The sequence below is a fragment of the Camelus ferus genome, chromosome 35 (genome assembly GCF_009834535.1).
Source record: "Camelus ferus isolate YT-003-E chromosome 35, BCGSAC_Cfer_1.0, whole genome shotgun sequence".
Lineage (NCBI taxonomy): Eukaryota > Metazoa > Chordata > Mammalia > Artiodactyla > Camelidae > Camelus > Camelus ferus.
The window spans coordinates 26,678,303-26,695,283 of NC_045730.1; the positions used below are offsets into that span (position 1 = coordinate 26,678,303).

Here is a 16,981-nt window from a genome sequence, read left to right on the forward strand (position 1 = left end):
AGAGGTCTGTTGGCCTTTTGCAGCAGGAATCTCCCAGGGCTGGCTGAAAGGCACACACCCTTTGCGAGTCAACTATCCACCTGTTAAGGGATTGCCCTTCACAGATACTGAACGTGGAACAGTCTTACGATCAGGAATTCCAACTAAACTGTATCAGTAATTTCACCTCTGTTCTCTGGTCATCTTAGGGTACTCACACTTCAAATCAACATGTAAAATTTCCACAAAGTATAAGCTGAAATACATCTCCAGGAAGCAAATAAAAAAGATCTTCTGAGGAGTTTAATTTAAAATAATGTGAAGTTACTTATGATCTTTTTTTTTAACAACCCCCAAAATACAACTAACAGAAACAAAATGAACATGATTGCATCATACTAAACAGCTTCTGCACAGCCAAGGAAACAACCAGGAGAGTAAAGAAACAACCTACAGAATAGGGGGAGACACTTGCAAACCGTGTGTCTGATAATATTGATGATCACTAAACCTACTAGAGAGTCTTTCACTCTTGAGAGTTCTTTGCTTCTTTACAGGCATTTGAGTTTTTGCTACTGAATCCTTTTCATCTGACACTTCATCATAACCTACATAAAGAAATGCACTGAATCTACTAAATCAAAAAACAGATCTACTATGAAATACCTAGACTCCAACCTCATACAAGTGTACAGCAGAATTATCTTTCATTTTGATAAAGTTAAAAATAAATTACCATAGTGCTAGATATGACATGAAAATCGAGAGAAGTTTTAATGAGTGTTTTGAACACATTTCTGTAAATCTCATGTTTTGTTATTCATACTTTGTTACTATATAATCATAGGCCAAATAATGAAAACACATATGCACAAGGTTACTCATTATAGCATCATTTATAGTTGCATAATATTCAAAACCACCTAAAATATCCATCACTTATTCTTTGAATAACCCAAGATATATACTATAGTCTATGATGTGGTATAAATAATGGTACATAATCTGACATAAACAGCTGTACACATAGCCATAAAGTGAATAAAAAAGTTCTCCCAAACTGACATGAAAGAATTTCCAAGAGAGAATGTCAAGTGAAAAATAAAAGTGAAAAAGCAGGTATCCAGTGTAATACCTTTGAGGTAAGTAAGAAAGGAGGGGAAGTTAGGGGGGAAACTGAGAAAAATACAGAAGCACTTACATTACACAATGAAACAGGAATGATAAAGCAGAAAACAATACCGACAGTCCCACACAACAGAAGGCAAACGGAGGAAGCTGGCGGAGGGGTTCAGGAAAGGATGTGCGTGCGCGCACGTGCTCTAGCTCTCTCTGTCTCTCTCTTAGAAGTAGGTGAATATTCTGCATATCCCCCCCCCCCAATTATACTAACAAGGATGTGAAGAGAGCACTAAACATGAAAGCAACTTAAGAACTGAACCAAATGAACTAAAAAAGAAACCAAGCCCTGATCCAAGTAACTCATGAACACAGCGTCATATCTCCGTCTCTGGTAAGAGCAATAAAATCATGGACTCTTCTACCTGGTTTGTTTTCCTACTGGTGTGAGCTAATCAGTTATAAGCAACGTCAGGGCCACACAGGACAAGCGAGTAAACAGGCGGATGTTGTACAGAGTTAGGATTTACACCATGAAAGAAAGGATGCCGTGCACAGAGGGAGGAAAGGACACGCCTGAGGGGTGGATTGGAACCAGAAGCATCTGCAGGAATTCATCACTTCTAAATATGGCTGTGTGTACATACATGCACGTACGCACAAGTATGTGTGCAGGTCTATGTATGCATGAATATGTACATGTATGTTAGGATATACGCACGTGTTTGTGTGTATTTTCTAGTCTGGGTGCTCAGAACACCTCAAAGACACCCCATGGGAACAATCGGATCTTTGTTTCTAACAACATTTCCCACTTAAAACCATCAAGGCTCCTAGGAACAACAGCTGACATCAGCTATGAGACAGGAAACGTGCAAGTTGGCGAGGGACATCTTGTCATACTAAATAGCAGGGCGTTTCTCAGTGACTAGGAGCACTGGGGTCATATAAGGACACAGAAATTATCTTGAATAAATTCCTACTTGCCAATGCTAGGGTAATTTTAGAACTAAAAAAGAAGAAAAGTATGAGCTATAAAACCGCAGAGAAGACGAGAATCCACAGCTTCACATCGACAGTAAAACAGTAAGTGGAGGAAGGAAGAAGTGCGGGTGAGGGCAGGGCAGACCAGGTGCCAACTGCTCGAACACAGAGGTGGTGCCGGAGTGGGGGAACCACCATCGTGGAAGCGTCAAAGCAGAGATTAGTTCAGGGAAGCATTGCGACACATCCTGAATCTAGGCAATTTTGACAGGGAATAGGATATCTGCATGATCTTAAACTATCTTTGATAGATTACTTATTACTAGATAAGGAAAAAATAGTAAGGTAGAGAAATCAGAAAGCACGTTGACAGGTGATCATTATTAAAATCACAGATTAATGACGGATATACACAGTGCAGCGCTGGATGTGATGACCTAAGAATTACATCAGACAAGTCCAAAATGAGGACCCTTTCTTTAGTCAATATCCTTCAAAAATGTTAATGTCAAAAAAAGACAAAGAAAAGCTAAGGAAATATTCTAGACTGAAGAAGCCTAGAAACATAACAACTACATGCAACACCTGACACTAGACTAGATTCTGTACTGGAAAGAAAAATATGTCATAAAGGATAATATTGGGTAAAATGACAAATGCTGGATTATGAATGGTAGGTTTAAAAAAGTATTACATTAATCTTAAGTTTACTGCAATTTAAAATTGTATCGTGGCTATACAGAAAATAAGCTTAAACCTAGGAAATACATGCTGAAGTATCAGGGCTATGATGTACGCAACTTGTTTTCAAATAGTTCAGAAAAAATATGCTATATACACATACGTAACTGATTATACTACATAAAAGAGCAAATGATAAAGACAAAAAAGCAAATGGAAAAAATTTTAATGATCTAGATGAAGGACATACAGGTTTTCTTTGTACTAATTATTTTAACTTTTCTATAAATTTAAAATTATTTCTGAAGAAAAACTTCCTAAAAGATAACCACAATCAAAAATGGTAATATTCATACCATCCAAGGCAACACTCCAAAGTACTGATGCATTAGCAGAATAAAAACACTGAAACCTACTCCTCCGTGGAAGCAAAGAAAATACTGGCCAAAACCCAACAAAGTCAGCATTTTCAGAACTCCATGTTTTAAATAAAGGCCTGCAGTAATCTGAGAAGCATTTTTTTAAAATGACTGATTCTTGGTAAAACCAGTGAGCCTTCCAGCATGTGACTATTCCCTAATTCCACTCTCCTCTTCCCAGGTCCACTGCTCCCTTGTAAATCAACAGGCTTACAACTACAGTTGTACAGAATTTATAGAGTAGTCCAATAAACTCACTAAGCAATAAAATAAATAAAAACACCAAACCCTGGGGAAGGGGAGTAACCTGATCTCCATAGTTGCATATTATATTTAAAATGGCTAGTCTTCAATTTAAAAAATGAGGCATGAGAAGAAACAAAGCAGCCAATACACAGTACAGAAGAGAAGCAGTCAACAGAAACTCTCAGTGAGGAAGCCCAAACACTGAACTTACTAGAGAAAGATTTTTAACCAGCTTTTATAAATATGTTCAAATAACTAAAAGAAACCATGTCTAAAGAATTAAAGGAAAGTATAAAAATTATATCTCACCATCAGAGAATATCAATAATATGACAGAAATCTGTTAAAGAATCAAGAAGAAATTCTAGAGCAGAAAGAACAGTGACTGAAATGCCAAGAGGGAACCAAAGGCAGGACTAAAGAGGCAACAAGTCAGTGAAACTAGAGGTAAACTGAGACTGTCCAGTCAAAGGGTCAGAAAGAGAGAGGGATGAAGAAAAATGCACAGAGCCTCAGAGACTGGCGGAAACAAGAGTACCAACATATGTGTAATGGGCACCTCAGAGGAACAGGAAAGAAAGAAGAAAGAATTTGTGAAGAATAATAATCATTAACTTCTCCAATTATGAAAAACTCTAATCTTCACATAAAGAAGCTCAACAAACTCAAAGTGCAATCAAAGAGATCCACACGTAAACATATCATAGTGAAATTGTCAAAACCAGTTTTTGAGCTTCCACAATTCTTAATTTGAGATGGGATTTTTGAGGTTAAAACTACCTGATGTCCATTTTTTTCAGAAGTTTTTGATCCACTAAAACATTAAACTGTTTTATTCTGAAGCCTCTGAATTATTAAGAACCACCAAAGTTTCCTTTCATTTTTACAGTAATTTAAGCAAATGACCACAATTTTTTAAATGATTAAAAAGTAAGTCCAGACTATGAAGTGTAACTAACCATGAGAGTGTTTTTACTGAAAGCAGGAGTAGGCATTGCTGTTTCATACACACACTTAGAAAGCTGAAAACAGACTTCATTTTTCCAAGCATACTGAGTTTTTTTAAGTTTTCACATTTTAAAACATAATTGATTTAGAAATTGGAATAAATAAAAATAATGATTCAACATATTTTAAAAAGAAAAATGGATTAGTGGGGAAAAAACAGAAAGTACTTCAAAATATTTAAATTCAAATATATCAATAGTTACAATAATTGTAAACAGATTACATGTTCTAGAAACAAGTAAAGTCACATTGGATTTATAAGCAATCTGACTAAAAACTGCTTGTAAGACATACCACCAAAGTTTACATTTAGAAATGTAGAAAATACAAAATACAGAAAGGTGGAAAGAAAATATATGAAAAAAAGATATGCTATGCCTATATTAACCAAAATAAATCCTCTATAGTTCTGTCAATGTCAGACAAAGTAGAATTTAAGATCAAGGACCTTACCAAAGATTAAGATGGTCTCTTTAATATAAATAAAACATTGAATTCAGCAGAAATATGTACTTTTAAAAATTTGTATACAACTAATAACACAGGCAGTACTACAAGGAGAAATAGATAAATCCAAAATCATAGTAATAGAATTCAATGTGCATCACTCAGTAAATGGTAGAACAAACAACAAATTTAAGAATACCAAGAAATAAAAAATTTAAATAATATAAGTTTTAAAAACTTTACAGTGATGTTTATAAGGTTGTATCAGGCTATACATTCATGATTCAAATTTTACTTGATTTAAAATCAATTAATTTTAAAAATAAATTAATAATTTTTATAATTATCATATTTACTACTGAGTCTTTTCTTTCTAGCAGCTCCAAGTATTAGGCAAAATATTTTCATCTGATACTTTACTCACACTCTGAGCTGTAAGAAGACTTCTAAATGCACTAAGTAGAGAACCAGACGTGTGGTATCAGTACCATACGCAACACATGTTAATTACCCAATACCTTCTCACATTGTTCAATGATACAAGCAAAGCATACTTTGTGGTAATAAACTACTAAAAGACACTACCTACTTAACTATAAACATATGTGACTATATACGTTTTCACTTGAGCAAACAGAACCAGCCTTGTTATTTTTTAGATACTCTGGGATATCAAAAAATTTTAACTAATAATTTAATATTGGTTGATATTCTCTAGTTTTCTTGGCATAGTCACACTTTACAATAAAGTTTAAACTGGGGGTACCAGATATGTCTAAGAAAAAATATGTAACGATTTAAAAATAAAAAGCAGAAACAAGACTAAAAGAAAGTTATCAGGCAGGAAGCACAAAGAAAATGGTGTAACTTAAATCTCAGAATATCAAAATTTGACCAAGTGTGATTATGAGTGCTAATTAAAAGACAAAGAATCAGGCTGAATTTGAAAAATATACAGTACAAGCTATACTACATACTATATACTATACTATATACTAGAGACACAGAAAAATCGTAATGATACACAAAGGTTAACGCAACAGGATAGAAAAAATGTGTCGTGCAAACAACCAGCCAGACGTTAGGGCCACATTAATAGCAAGCATGGTAGTAAAAAAATACAAACAAAAACTGTAAAAATGATCAAGGAGTTCCCTTTACTGGGATGAAAAGGTCTGTCCTTTAGGAAACTTATTAATTTTAAATTTACGTAAATGTCAATAATGAAGTATGATAAGATAGAAAGCAAAACTTGACCAAACATAAGAAGAAAGAGAGAAATCCATAATCTTAGCAGGGAATTTAACCCAGCTAACTCAGGAATTATAGAGCACACAGATAAATCACCAACGGGCAAAACAGTGGGAGACATATCCATGAACCATGGAACAAAGCTCTGCTGAATTTAGTTGAAAATAATTTTACAAGAGTTTAAGTTAGTTACTTACTATCGAAACTGTCACTTCCAGCAGCTCTGAGATTCTTAATTTGAAGTTGGCTTCTTAACATTAAAGCTATGCCCGCAGGCCATTGATCTCTAACAGACAGCATATCATTTGGCTCAGTTATAAGAAATGCTAAACAGAAAAACAGATCTATTATGAAACTTCTGGATATGCCAAGTAATCACCAAAATGTCTTCTAATTTGTGCAACTTTACAGGAAGAGGACTGCAAAGCTACAGCAGCAAACTATCTACTTAAACAGACCATGATAGTGAAGTGGGAAACTGGTGTGAGTAGTTTTCACGAGTGTGTGTGGAGGCAGTCTCGTCACACAGTCTTGTTACACTCACCACGCAAATACCAAACAAAAGGTACCAAAGCTTCCATGTCAGTTCTTTAGTTATCTTAGGGTATTCATGATTAACATCAAAATGTAAACTGTTTACAAAATACATGCACAAACATTTTTAGAGTGCTGTTCAATTATTCTATTTCCTTCTTGATCTTAGTTGTTTTACCCATTATTTAAAGAAATCCAAAGGAAAAAAAGATCTTTTGATAAACTTAACTTAAAATAATTTAAAGATACCCATGATTATCATTCTTACCAGTGCGTCTGTTTCCTCGTTGTCTCAACATTGGTGTGTCAGGTTTTGACAGTACTTCATTCTCAGGCAGAAGGCTGCCATCTGACTCCTCATCCTGAGCTGCATAAAGAGACTCATTTAGTCCACTAAACAGAAAAACAGATTTACTGAGAAATCTCTAGATGTAAAACAAGTACACAGCAGCATTTTGTCTCATTTTTATAGTTACAATTAATTTACCATAATGCTAGATCTGGCACGAAAATTGTGAGAACAGTTCTAATGAAGTTGTGTTTTAAGCTGTTTTATCATTTCCAGGACACAATGTGCAGTGAAAAAAATGAAAAAGAGGATACCTAGTATGCTATCTTTTGAGTAAGAACAAATGGGAAAGGAGGGGGGTGGAATGGAAAGAAACAGACATTTACTTTTACAAAATGAAACACAAGAAAGATAAGTCAGAAAGCAATATACTTAGTTCCCTTCAAGGGGGTGGTACAGGAGGGCTGGGGACTGTGAAGGGAAGGAATGCCGGAGGTATTTCTCTAAGGACAGCTGCCCTCTGCATCTGCAGGTTCCACATCCGCAGATTCAACCAACTGCAGATTGCAAATACCCAGAAAAAAAATTCCAGAAAGTTCCAAAAATGAAAACCTTAATTTGCCACGTGCTGGCAACACAAAATTTCCATTGTATTTGTAACTATTTGCATAGCATGTACATTGTCTTAGGTATTATCATCTAGAGATGATTTAAAGTACATGGGAGAAAAAAATAAAGTATATGGAGGATGAGGACAGGTCCTGTGCAAACACTACACCATTCTGCACAAGAGACCTGAGCATCTGTGGACACTGGTACCCAGGAGGGTCCTGGAACCAACCCCTGTGGATACCGAGGGGGCAACTACATACCTTTTGCATAATTATACTTTGAGAAGTAGGTTAATGTTGTACATATTCCCCCCAAAATAAAATTAAATCAATAGAATAATAAAAGGGAAGCAAAACTGAAAATAAATAAACAAACAAATCTTCTGAAGGGACAAACAAAGCACTAATTCAAGTAACCCAAGAGTACAAATCTGGCGCACAGGCTGGCCGAGTCAAGAGCGCGAGATGCAGGCAAAGTCATGAAATCCTTCCAGCAGGTTGGTTTTCCTAAGGCTATGTGGTGAGCAACTCTGAAACAAACTTAGCAGCATTATAGGATCCATCAAATGAGTAGATGTGATGCTGTTGTTCAGAGTCAAGCACAGTGCACTGTGGAAGAAAGGACATATACATACAAAAGAAAGGAAAGGAAAAGCACGACCGGAGGGGATGGACTGGAACTGAAGATGTTCATGAGAACTCTTGATTTCTAAACATGGCTATTTATATGTATACGCATATATGTGCATGTAGGTATATATACGTATGAATGTGCGTGTGTGTGTACTGAGGAGTCCGGCTCCAGGCCAAAATCTTATGTGTGATATTCATGATTCACCATACGCAATTACAGACAGACATTTCAACAATACTATTTGGAGATTTCAGTACCCCCAATTTAATGGATAAAGCAACTAAGATCAAGCAGGAGACAGAATGACTGAACAACACTATAAATTAACTAGAGCCCTGCAGAGGTCTACAGATATCTATATCCCTCCAACAAAAGCTGAACACATGTTCTTCTCAAATGCATGTGGAACATTTGACAAGATACACACTATGCTAGGCTATAAATCAAACCTCAGTAAGTTGAATAGGATTGACATCATATGAGGTAGGTTCCTTACACTCTGTAGAATGACATCAGAAGTCAGCAACAGAAGGAGATTAGGGAAATCCACAAACAAGTAAGAATTAAACAACACACTCCTAAATGACCAATAGGTCAAAGAAGAAATCACAAGGGAACTAGAAAACAGTTTGAAATAAAGGAAAACAAAAATATACCAAAATTTATGGAACAGTTAAAGTGGTGCTTAGAGGAAAATGTATAGCTCTAAACACCTCATTTTGAAAAACAAGAGAGCCCACAATCAGCAAACAAACTAAACCCAAAGCAAGCAAAAGGAAGCAAGAAATAAAAACCAGAGCAGAAATAAATACAATAGAGAAGAGAAAAACAATAGAGAAAATTAACAACCCCAGAAACACTTGGTTGCTTTAATAAGCAAAAATAAATCACTAAATGTACTAAACCTTATTAACAGAGTAAAAGACAAAATGTAATAGAGTTCCTAGCTAGGGCGACTGGGCAAGAAAAAGAAATAAAAGAGCAATGCTGTAAAGAAAAAAATTAAACTATCTCTTCTCGTAGGTGTTGTAAATAGAAATACACACACAATCAAAAGACTCAAAATCTACTTTAATAAATACATTCAGCAAAGGTTTCAGATTATAGGATCAACATACTGACTCAACTGGACTTCAATACACTAGAAATAACTGGAAAATAAAATTAAGAAAAATAATCCCATTTTCAATACTATCAAAATCAGTAAAACACTTAATATATTTAACAAAAAAGTGTAAGACTTGTACACTGAAAACTACAAAACATCACTGAAAGTAATTAAATAAGATACAATAAAATGAAAGACATCCTTGGTTATGGATACATTAGACTTAATATTGTTAAAATCACAATACACTCCAAATGATCTACAGACTCAGTTTAATCCCTAGCAAAATCCCAGATGGCTATTTTGCAGAAAAGGGTAAGGTGATACTAAAACTCATACAGAAATTTAAGGGACCTAGAATACCCAAAACAATCTTGAAGAAGAAGAAAGTTGGAGAACTCCCACTTCCCAATTTAAAAACTTACTATAATAATCAAAATAATGTGATATTAGCAATAAGCACAGTCGTAGATACTGATGGAATAGAACTGAGTTCAGAAATAAACCCTCACATTTATTTATGATTAACTGATTTTCCAAAAGGGCATGAAGGAAAATCAGTGAGGAGAGATGAGTCTTTCCAACAAATGATGGTGGGAACTACTAAATACCCACATGTAAGAGAATGAAGTGGATCCCAGTGTCACACTATGTACAACTCAAAGTGGACTGTACACATAAATATGAGTCAAAATAATGAAACTCTTAGAAGAAAATATAAGGGTAAATTTTTACAACCTTAGGTTAGGCAATAGTTCCTTGCATATGGCACCAAAAGTCCATGTGACTAATGAAAATGCAGATAAACTGGACTTAATCAAAATAAAACTTCTGTAACTGGAAGTACAATGTAAGCTAGAAGTGTCATCACTCACATGTTTGCCTCAACTGGGACTACTGATCAGAAGACCTGTGTGTGGCCTTCCTGTAACATGAGCTTGCCAAGACTGAGCAAATTCCAAAAGAGCCATGCAGAAGGCGCAGGGCATCACTTAAACCTTATTCTATTCATGGAAATGGGTACAAGCCAGCCAAATTCAACATAAGGATACAACGGACGATCTTTTAGCTAGATTAGCTAAGGAAAAAGAGAGAAAACTCAAACAGCTAAAACAAGAAATGCAGGCCAGAACACTAGAATAAATTTTACAAAGCAAAAAAGATTTTAAGTCAATTCTGTGAATCATTGTATGCCAACAAATTGAATAATCAAAATGTAATGAACAAATCCTTAGAAACAGCAACCTACTAAGACTGAACCATGAAGGAGGAGAAAATCTGAAAATACCTGTAACTAGTAAGGAACCGAATCAATAGCCAAAAACTTCCCAATGAAAAAAAGTCTAAGAATGGATGGCTTCACTGGTGACTTCTACCAAACTCTTAAAGAATAATTAATACCAATCCTTCTCAAATTCTTTCAAAAGACAGAGTAGTAGGGAAAACTTCCTAAATCACTCTAGGAGTCCAACATTACCTGTTACTGAAGCCAGATAAAAACACTATTAAAAAAAAAAAAGAAAGAAAATTGCAGACCAATATCCCTTATAAATACAGATGCAAAACTACTCAACAAAATACCAGAAAACCAAATCCAGTAACATATTAAATGGACTATATACCAAGACCAAATGAGATCTACTCGAGGAATGCAAATGCACTTCAACATAAGAAAACCAATGTAATACACCACGTTAAGAGAGCAAGGGGAAAAAACATGTAACCATCTCAAATGATGCAGAAGATACATTTGACAAAATCTGACACCCCGTTAAGGTTTTTTTTTTTTTTTAAAAAAAAAGGACACTGAGAATAAAATATCAACATGATAAAGGCATTTATGATAACCCACAGCTAACATCCTACTCAATGCTGAAAAACTGAAAACTTCCCCACAAAGACTAGGAACAAGACAAAGACCTCCGTTTCTCCCACCCCTGTTCAACACTGTACTAGACGTTCTACCCAGAGCAATGAGAAAACAAAAGGAAATCAAAGGCAGCCAACATAGCAAGGAAGAAGTGAAACTATCTCTATTCACAGTAATGTGATCCTATGTACAGAAAACCCCGAAGACCCTGCATAAAAACACTGAAGTTAATAAATTCAGCAAAGGTTCAGAATACAAGATGAGCACGGAAAATCAGTTGTAATTTCTAAACGTCAGCCATGAGTAATCTAAAAATAAAGAAAAAAATTCTCTTTACTAGAGTATCAAAAAGAGTAGCATACTTAGGAAAACGATTAGCCAAGGAATTACAAGAACTGTACACTGAAAACTACCAAACATTGCTAAAGTAAACTAAATACATGGAAAGGCACCCTGGGTTCATGGATCGGAAGACTAGTGTTATTAAGACGGCAATACTTCCCAAGGCCATCTATAGATTGAGTGCATTCCTTATCAAAATCTGAAAGGCCTATTTGCAAAAATGGAAAAAAATTGATTCAAAAATTCATATGCAATTGCAAAGGGTCTCTAATAGCCAAAATGGTTTAATATCCAGAATATATAAAGAACCTCTACAATTCAGCAAAACAAACAAATCAATTAAAAAATGGGTCAAGGAGTTCTATGGACATTTTTTCCAATCTTTTGCCAAAGATTACCAACAAATTCCCAACAAGCACACACAAAGACGCTTAACATCTTTAGTAATCGGAGAAATGTGAATCAAAATCACAGTGAGATACACTTCACGCCTACGAGAATCACCAGAACTTAAAGAAAAAGGAAAGCAAGTGCTGGCAAGGATGCGACTCCTTGTACTCTGCTACTGGAACACACAATGGTGCAGTCACTATGGAAAACAGCTGTGCAGGTCCTCCAAAAGCCGAACAGAATTACCTTATGATCCAGTAGTTACACTCCTACCTGAACAACTGAAAACAGAGGTTTAAACAACACCATGTTCATTGCAGCATTATGAACAATAGCCAAAAAGGGGGAATCAACCTGAAAGTCCATCAGCAGATGAATGGATAAACAAAATGTGGTATGTACACACAATGAATATTGTTCAGCCACAAAAAGTGACAAAATTCTGACACATGCTTCAATGTGGATGAACCTTGAAAACATTATGCTAAGTGAAACAGGCCAGACACAAAAGGACAAATATTGTATGATTCCACTTACATGAAACATAACAGGCAAGTTCATAGAGACAGAAAGTCAAGTTAGAGGTGAGCGGGGGCTGGATGGAGGCGTGCATGGGAGTCATTGCCCAGCAAGTTCCTTACTGGGTGATGGAAAGTGGTGGAAACAGATGTGGTGACGGCTGCACAACGCTGTGAATGTACTTAATGCCACTGAATCGTATACTTTAAAGATGATTAAATGTCACTTTATGTTATGTATATTTTACCACAATGAAAAAAATTTTTTGTCAATTGATTATAAATTCTGTTCAACTACTGGTAAAAATTCATTTAAGAACCATGAACAAAAGAAAGTGTCCTGACCATAAGAAGACATATTCATCTCAGACAAGCAATCATCCTAGGGGGCAGGTAAAGGCATTCTCGCTTCAGTGCACAGAAGAAGAGCACAGCCCTCCCTCTGCATCACAATCATTTAATTCTGTTTGGAAGTCCAGGCCAATGCAATCAGACAAGGGTCGGTCACAAAAGCCATGTATGTTGGAAAAAAGAACAGATTTACTATTTTAAAAAATATGTTACACATAAAACACCTAAAGAATCAAGCTAAACAAGTAATTACTCAAGTCACCTTTTTTCCTGCTGTACCCTGATGGCCTTTGGCGTAATACCACGTTAAGGACTCATAACGCTCAACGCTGTCATTTGGTTGAGGCAGAGCCATCAAGGCCCTTTTACATAAATTTTAGTGGAGATAGACTGAGTAATATGTAAACTCAGCAGGTTAATTTTTATATACTGGTCAATATACTTGTATATTACCTTACGACTGTCTAAGAAGTTATTTCTCTGTTTAAGTCATGTTCTTGATTCATTTATTTAGAGTTATAATATGGGAACACACAATCATTAACATTTTCATCTTATGAAACAGGAAATCTTACCATCCAATTCTCTTTCTTCTTGGTAAGTCTGTTTTTCAGTCTTACTTTGTAAATTCTCTTCTGAAATGGTAGCCTTAAGAACAAAAGTTAAAATAATCACAGATTATACATTTCAGAACTTTAATTACTGTCTTTGATATCTGCTCTGTCATCACAGAAACATCTGACTTTTCACTTCTTCCTGGCATCTGGGAATCTTGGAGTGTGGCAGGGTCCTGAGCACTACTGGGCTCTTCCTCTTAAATCATTCCAAGTAAATCGTGTCAATAACTTTTTATTATGATTCTAGTTTAGATTTATATCTTCACGTGATTCAATCTCTAGACAAACTCAAGCGGCTTTACAAAATTATTTTTATAAGGCCACTTTAATAACTTCTACAGTAAAAACATTGTGACCATATGTTAAATATGTATGGCCATAGTTTCACTTCTCTTCTTCCCAGAATTTTTACACCAAGAATTTCTTAATTAAACACTATTTTAACAAAAGCAATTCTAATAATTTTCTAGGGTTCGTTTAAGGCATATAAAGTTATTTCAAAATGACTATGCTTTCACAAATACCTTAACAAAGAAAACTCATTTTTGTGTATTAACGTGAAATAAAAATTTCTGTCTCAGTCAGAAAGTATGTCTTTTAATTTATCATTAAAGCTCTAAGCCACAACTTCTTTGTTGATACAGATTACAATTTTTATTTTAAAATATTCCCTTGATTCCCAAATATCACTTTAAAATCCTAAATGTAACACAGGTTGTATCCAAAGGCAAACGTTTTATTCTGTTTAAGTAAGAAATGCTGATGTTTTGAATGAACACTTACCAACAGCACTGAAGGGGTCTAGCAACACAAAATGAATAGCTTCCAAGTTACTGCACTGTGTCTCACCTTTGAGATGTCAGTCTCCAGTGGCTTTCTTTTAATAACAACAGTGGGGGCGACGAATGGTGCTGTTGGTCTGTCACTCCCTGGAAGTGATGCTCTGGGAGACTGTGACTCTTCCATTTCCTTGCTCGGTAATACTCCTGTAAATGATTTACCACGGGTCTCTGATGAAAGTATATGGAAGAGATCTCCATCAGCTAAAACGTCATCTGAACTCTTCAGAAAATGTGATCCGTCCTGAGACTCGAGGATCTGTGAAAGATCTGAAGTATCAGGGCTAGCTCTTCCCTTCTCTGAGGTTTAGAATTACTAAACGTCTGCATTAGGTTATCTGAAGAACATTTTTTTATTTGTAACTGAAGACTCATGTTCACAATCTATAAGAATAGTGAATACACAGTTACAGGTGTTCATTAGTGAATATTAACACAAACATGAAGTGAAGCTGGATAGGAAGCCAAGACACCTACTGGGCTTCCAGACACACACACGGGCTCAGCGTGGCCAGGATGCAGAATGGGAGACCCTGAGTTCACCTCCCCTCACAGGCACACCAAAATCATACCTATTTACAGAGCAACTACTGATGGGAAAAGCAGGAAGATCAACACAAAAGACCCACTAAAGACACAAAGGACGAACCACGACAAGCTAAGCAGGAAGGGCAGAGTCATGGTACAAAGGAGACGTGCACCCCAAGCAGACAGGCCACACAGGGAAGACAGCTATGTGTGCACAGGGTCTCCCGGAGGAGCCAGCGGGCCAAACCCACTTCGGGCTCCCCTGCCCAGGGGTCCTGCACCAAGAGGATGAGCCCTAGAGCATGTGGCTTTGAAGACCAGTGGGACTCACTTTCGGGAGAGTCGGTGGGCTACGGGAAATAGACTCCACTCTAAAAGGAAACACACACAACCTCACGCCCCCAGGACTCAGGGCAGAAGCAGTAACTTGAAAGGAGCCTGGGTCAGACCCACCTGCTGATCTTGGAGAGCCTTGCAGAGGCAGGAGGCATCGGAGCCCCCCATGGGGACACAGACATTGGCGGCCGTTTGAGTGAGCTCATTCCATTACGTGGCACTGGTGGTGCCGGGAGCCACTTTGGAACACGGCCTCTAGCTCACCAGCACTGGGACCCAGCCCTACCCTCCCGTCTGTCAGCACCAGAATTCAGACACCTAGGAACAGGAAGCTCTCCAGGCAGGTGCATACCACCAGCTGCCTTAAGACCCCCTGAGCTCACAGCCACCTTGGGACATGTCCCTGTCCATCACTGAGCAGATACCAGCCCCAGGACCACCACAGCCTACAGCCTGCCGTGGTAGGACCCAGCCCACCCACCAGCAAGCCGACACCAGCTCCAGGTCACCACGGCCCTTCAGCCAGTAACTCTGGGATCCAGCCCAACCTACCAAAATGGGCAAACACTGGCTTTGGGACTCCCAGGTAGATGGGACAGCCACATAATTAATCCAGAGACAAGAGCCCAGAAAGAGGAATATTTCTTAGACATGCTGGAGCAAGAGATTTGCTACAAAAGGCAGACATGGAGCAGTAAGTTGTAAGCAGGTGGCTAGAGCACTCTTTACCTAAAGAAGGAGAAAGAGGTCAGATTCAGTGAAGTCTGGAAAAAATGGCATGAGTATGGCTGGCAGTTCCCAGGCCAACAGCAAAGCCTGAAAGGGGCTGGAGAAAACTGCTGGGATGAGCTGCTCTACAGCTGGCCTTGAAGCAAAAGAAGGGAGGGAAACTACTGGGTTGACACAAAGTTTGGCATGGTTGTTAAGAGTTACAGATAGAACAAACTGAGACAGAGGCTGGAGCTGCAGCCCTGTCCTCCTCAGCTCCCCCGAGGGTGAGACCTCAAGCCTCCCTATGCTTACTCGGCACTGAGAGTCCTACACAGTGTGCAGAAAGGAGGTGAGCCGCGTGGAGACGTCCAGCCTCGGGAGGTCCTCCCTATAAGGCTGGCTCCCGGCTGGCGTCCGGGAGCTTGCCAGGGTTCCCGCCACCCTGAAACTTGCCAGAGTGCCTCCCTGGGCCCAGACTGTACAAACGATGTGGACTTCTAGGAGTCTGGTTTTCGGTCTGTCTGACCACCCACCAGTAACAGCCCTGGGTACCGAGTGTCTCAGGAGCTTGCTGCCACAGTGCGCTGCTGGAGGGAGGAAGAGCATCCAGCGCGGCTTCACCGAGACGGGACTCTCACGTGCTGATACCCGATTTTTCCCAGACTTTGCCCCACGTGCCTTCTCCCTTTACTGAGTTTGCTTTGTATCCTCTTCCTGTAACACCATGATGACTGTGTACTGAGTCCTCTGAGTCCTCCTAGCAAATCACTGTACCTAAGGATGCTCTTGGGGATCCCCAAAACAGCTGCCATCAGAAGTGAGATTCACTACAATGGCCCCTGACTCACTACAACAGGGGGAAAAGGAGTCGTGAAAGGCTGGGATGGGATATGACTAACTTTTGACCACCAGGCAGTTGCTCTGTATGAAACAGCAGCTGAGCCGCTGCCTGGTGTGAGAGGTAAAGGTACCTACGGAGTCTGAACAGGGTACATTCAACTCCAGAAGAACTGACTTACTGGATCCCCTGGCTGCTCTTCTGGTGCTGAGTAAAGCGAGGGGAAAAGGTGCAGCCTGGGTGATGTCTCTGGTTTTTGTTTCTCCACCAAGTGGGAGGAGAGAGGACCGGAAAATTTCCCAAAAGTGAGCCCTGGATGGGCCAAAGGCAA

General features: G+C 38.1%; 1 protein-coding gene across 1 annotated transcript in view; it reads right to left on the reverse strand.

Annotated features, from left to right (window-relative positions):
* Positions 1-16,981, reverse strand: part of CCDC7 (coiled-coil domain containing 7) — a 193,243-nt gene that overhangs the window by 72,433 nt on the left and 103,829 nt on the right. Inside the window, exons 16-19 of the mRNA XM_032474099.1 lie at positions 14,248-14,496; positions 13,357-13,429; positions 6,937-7,035; positions 6,332-6,460 (exon numbers count right to left, since the gene is read on the reverse strand). Of these exons, the coding sequence (XP_032329990.1) occupies positions 6,332-6,460; positions 6,937-7,035; positions 13,357-13,429; positions 14,248-14,496 (550 nt within the window). The remainder of the gene's footprint in view (positions 1-6,331; positions 6,461-6,936; positions 7,036-13,356; positions 13,430-14,247; positions 14,497-16,981) is intronic.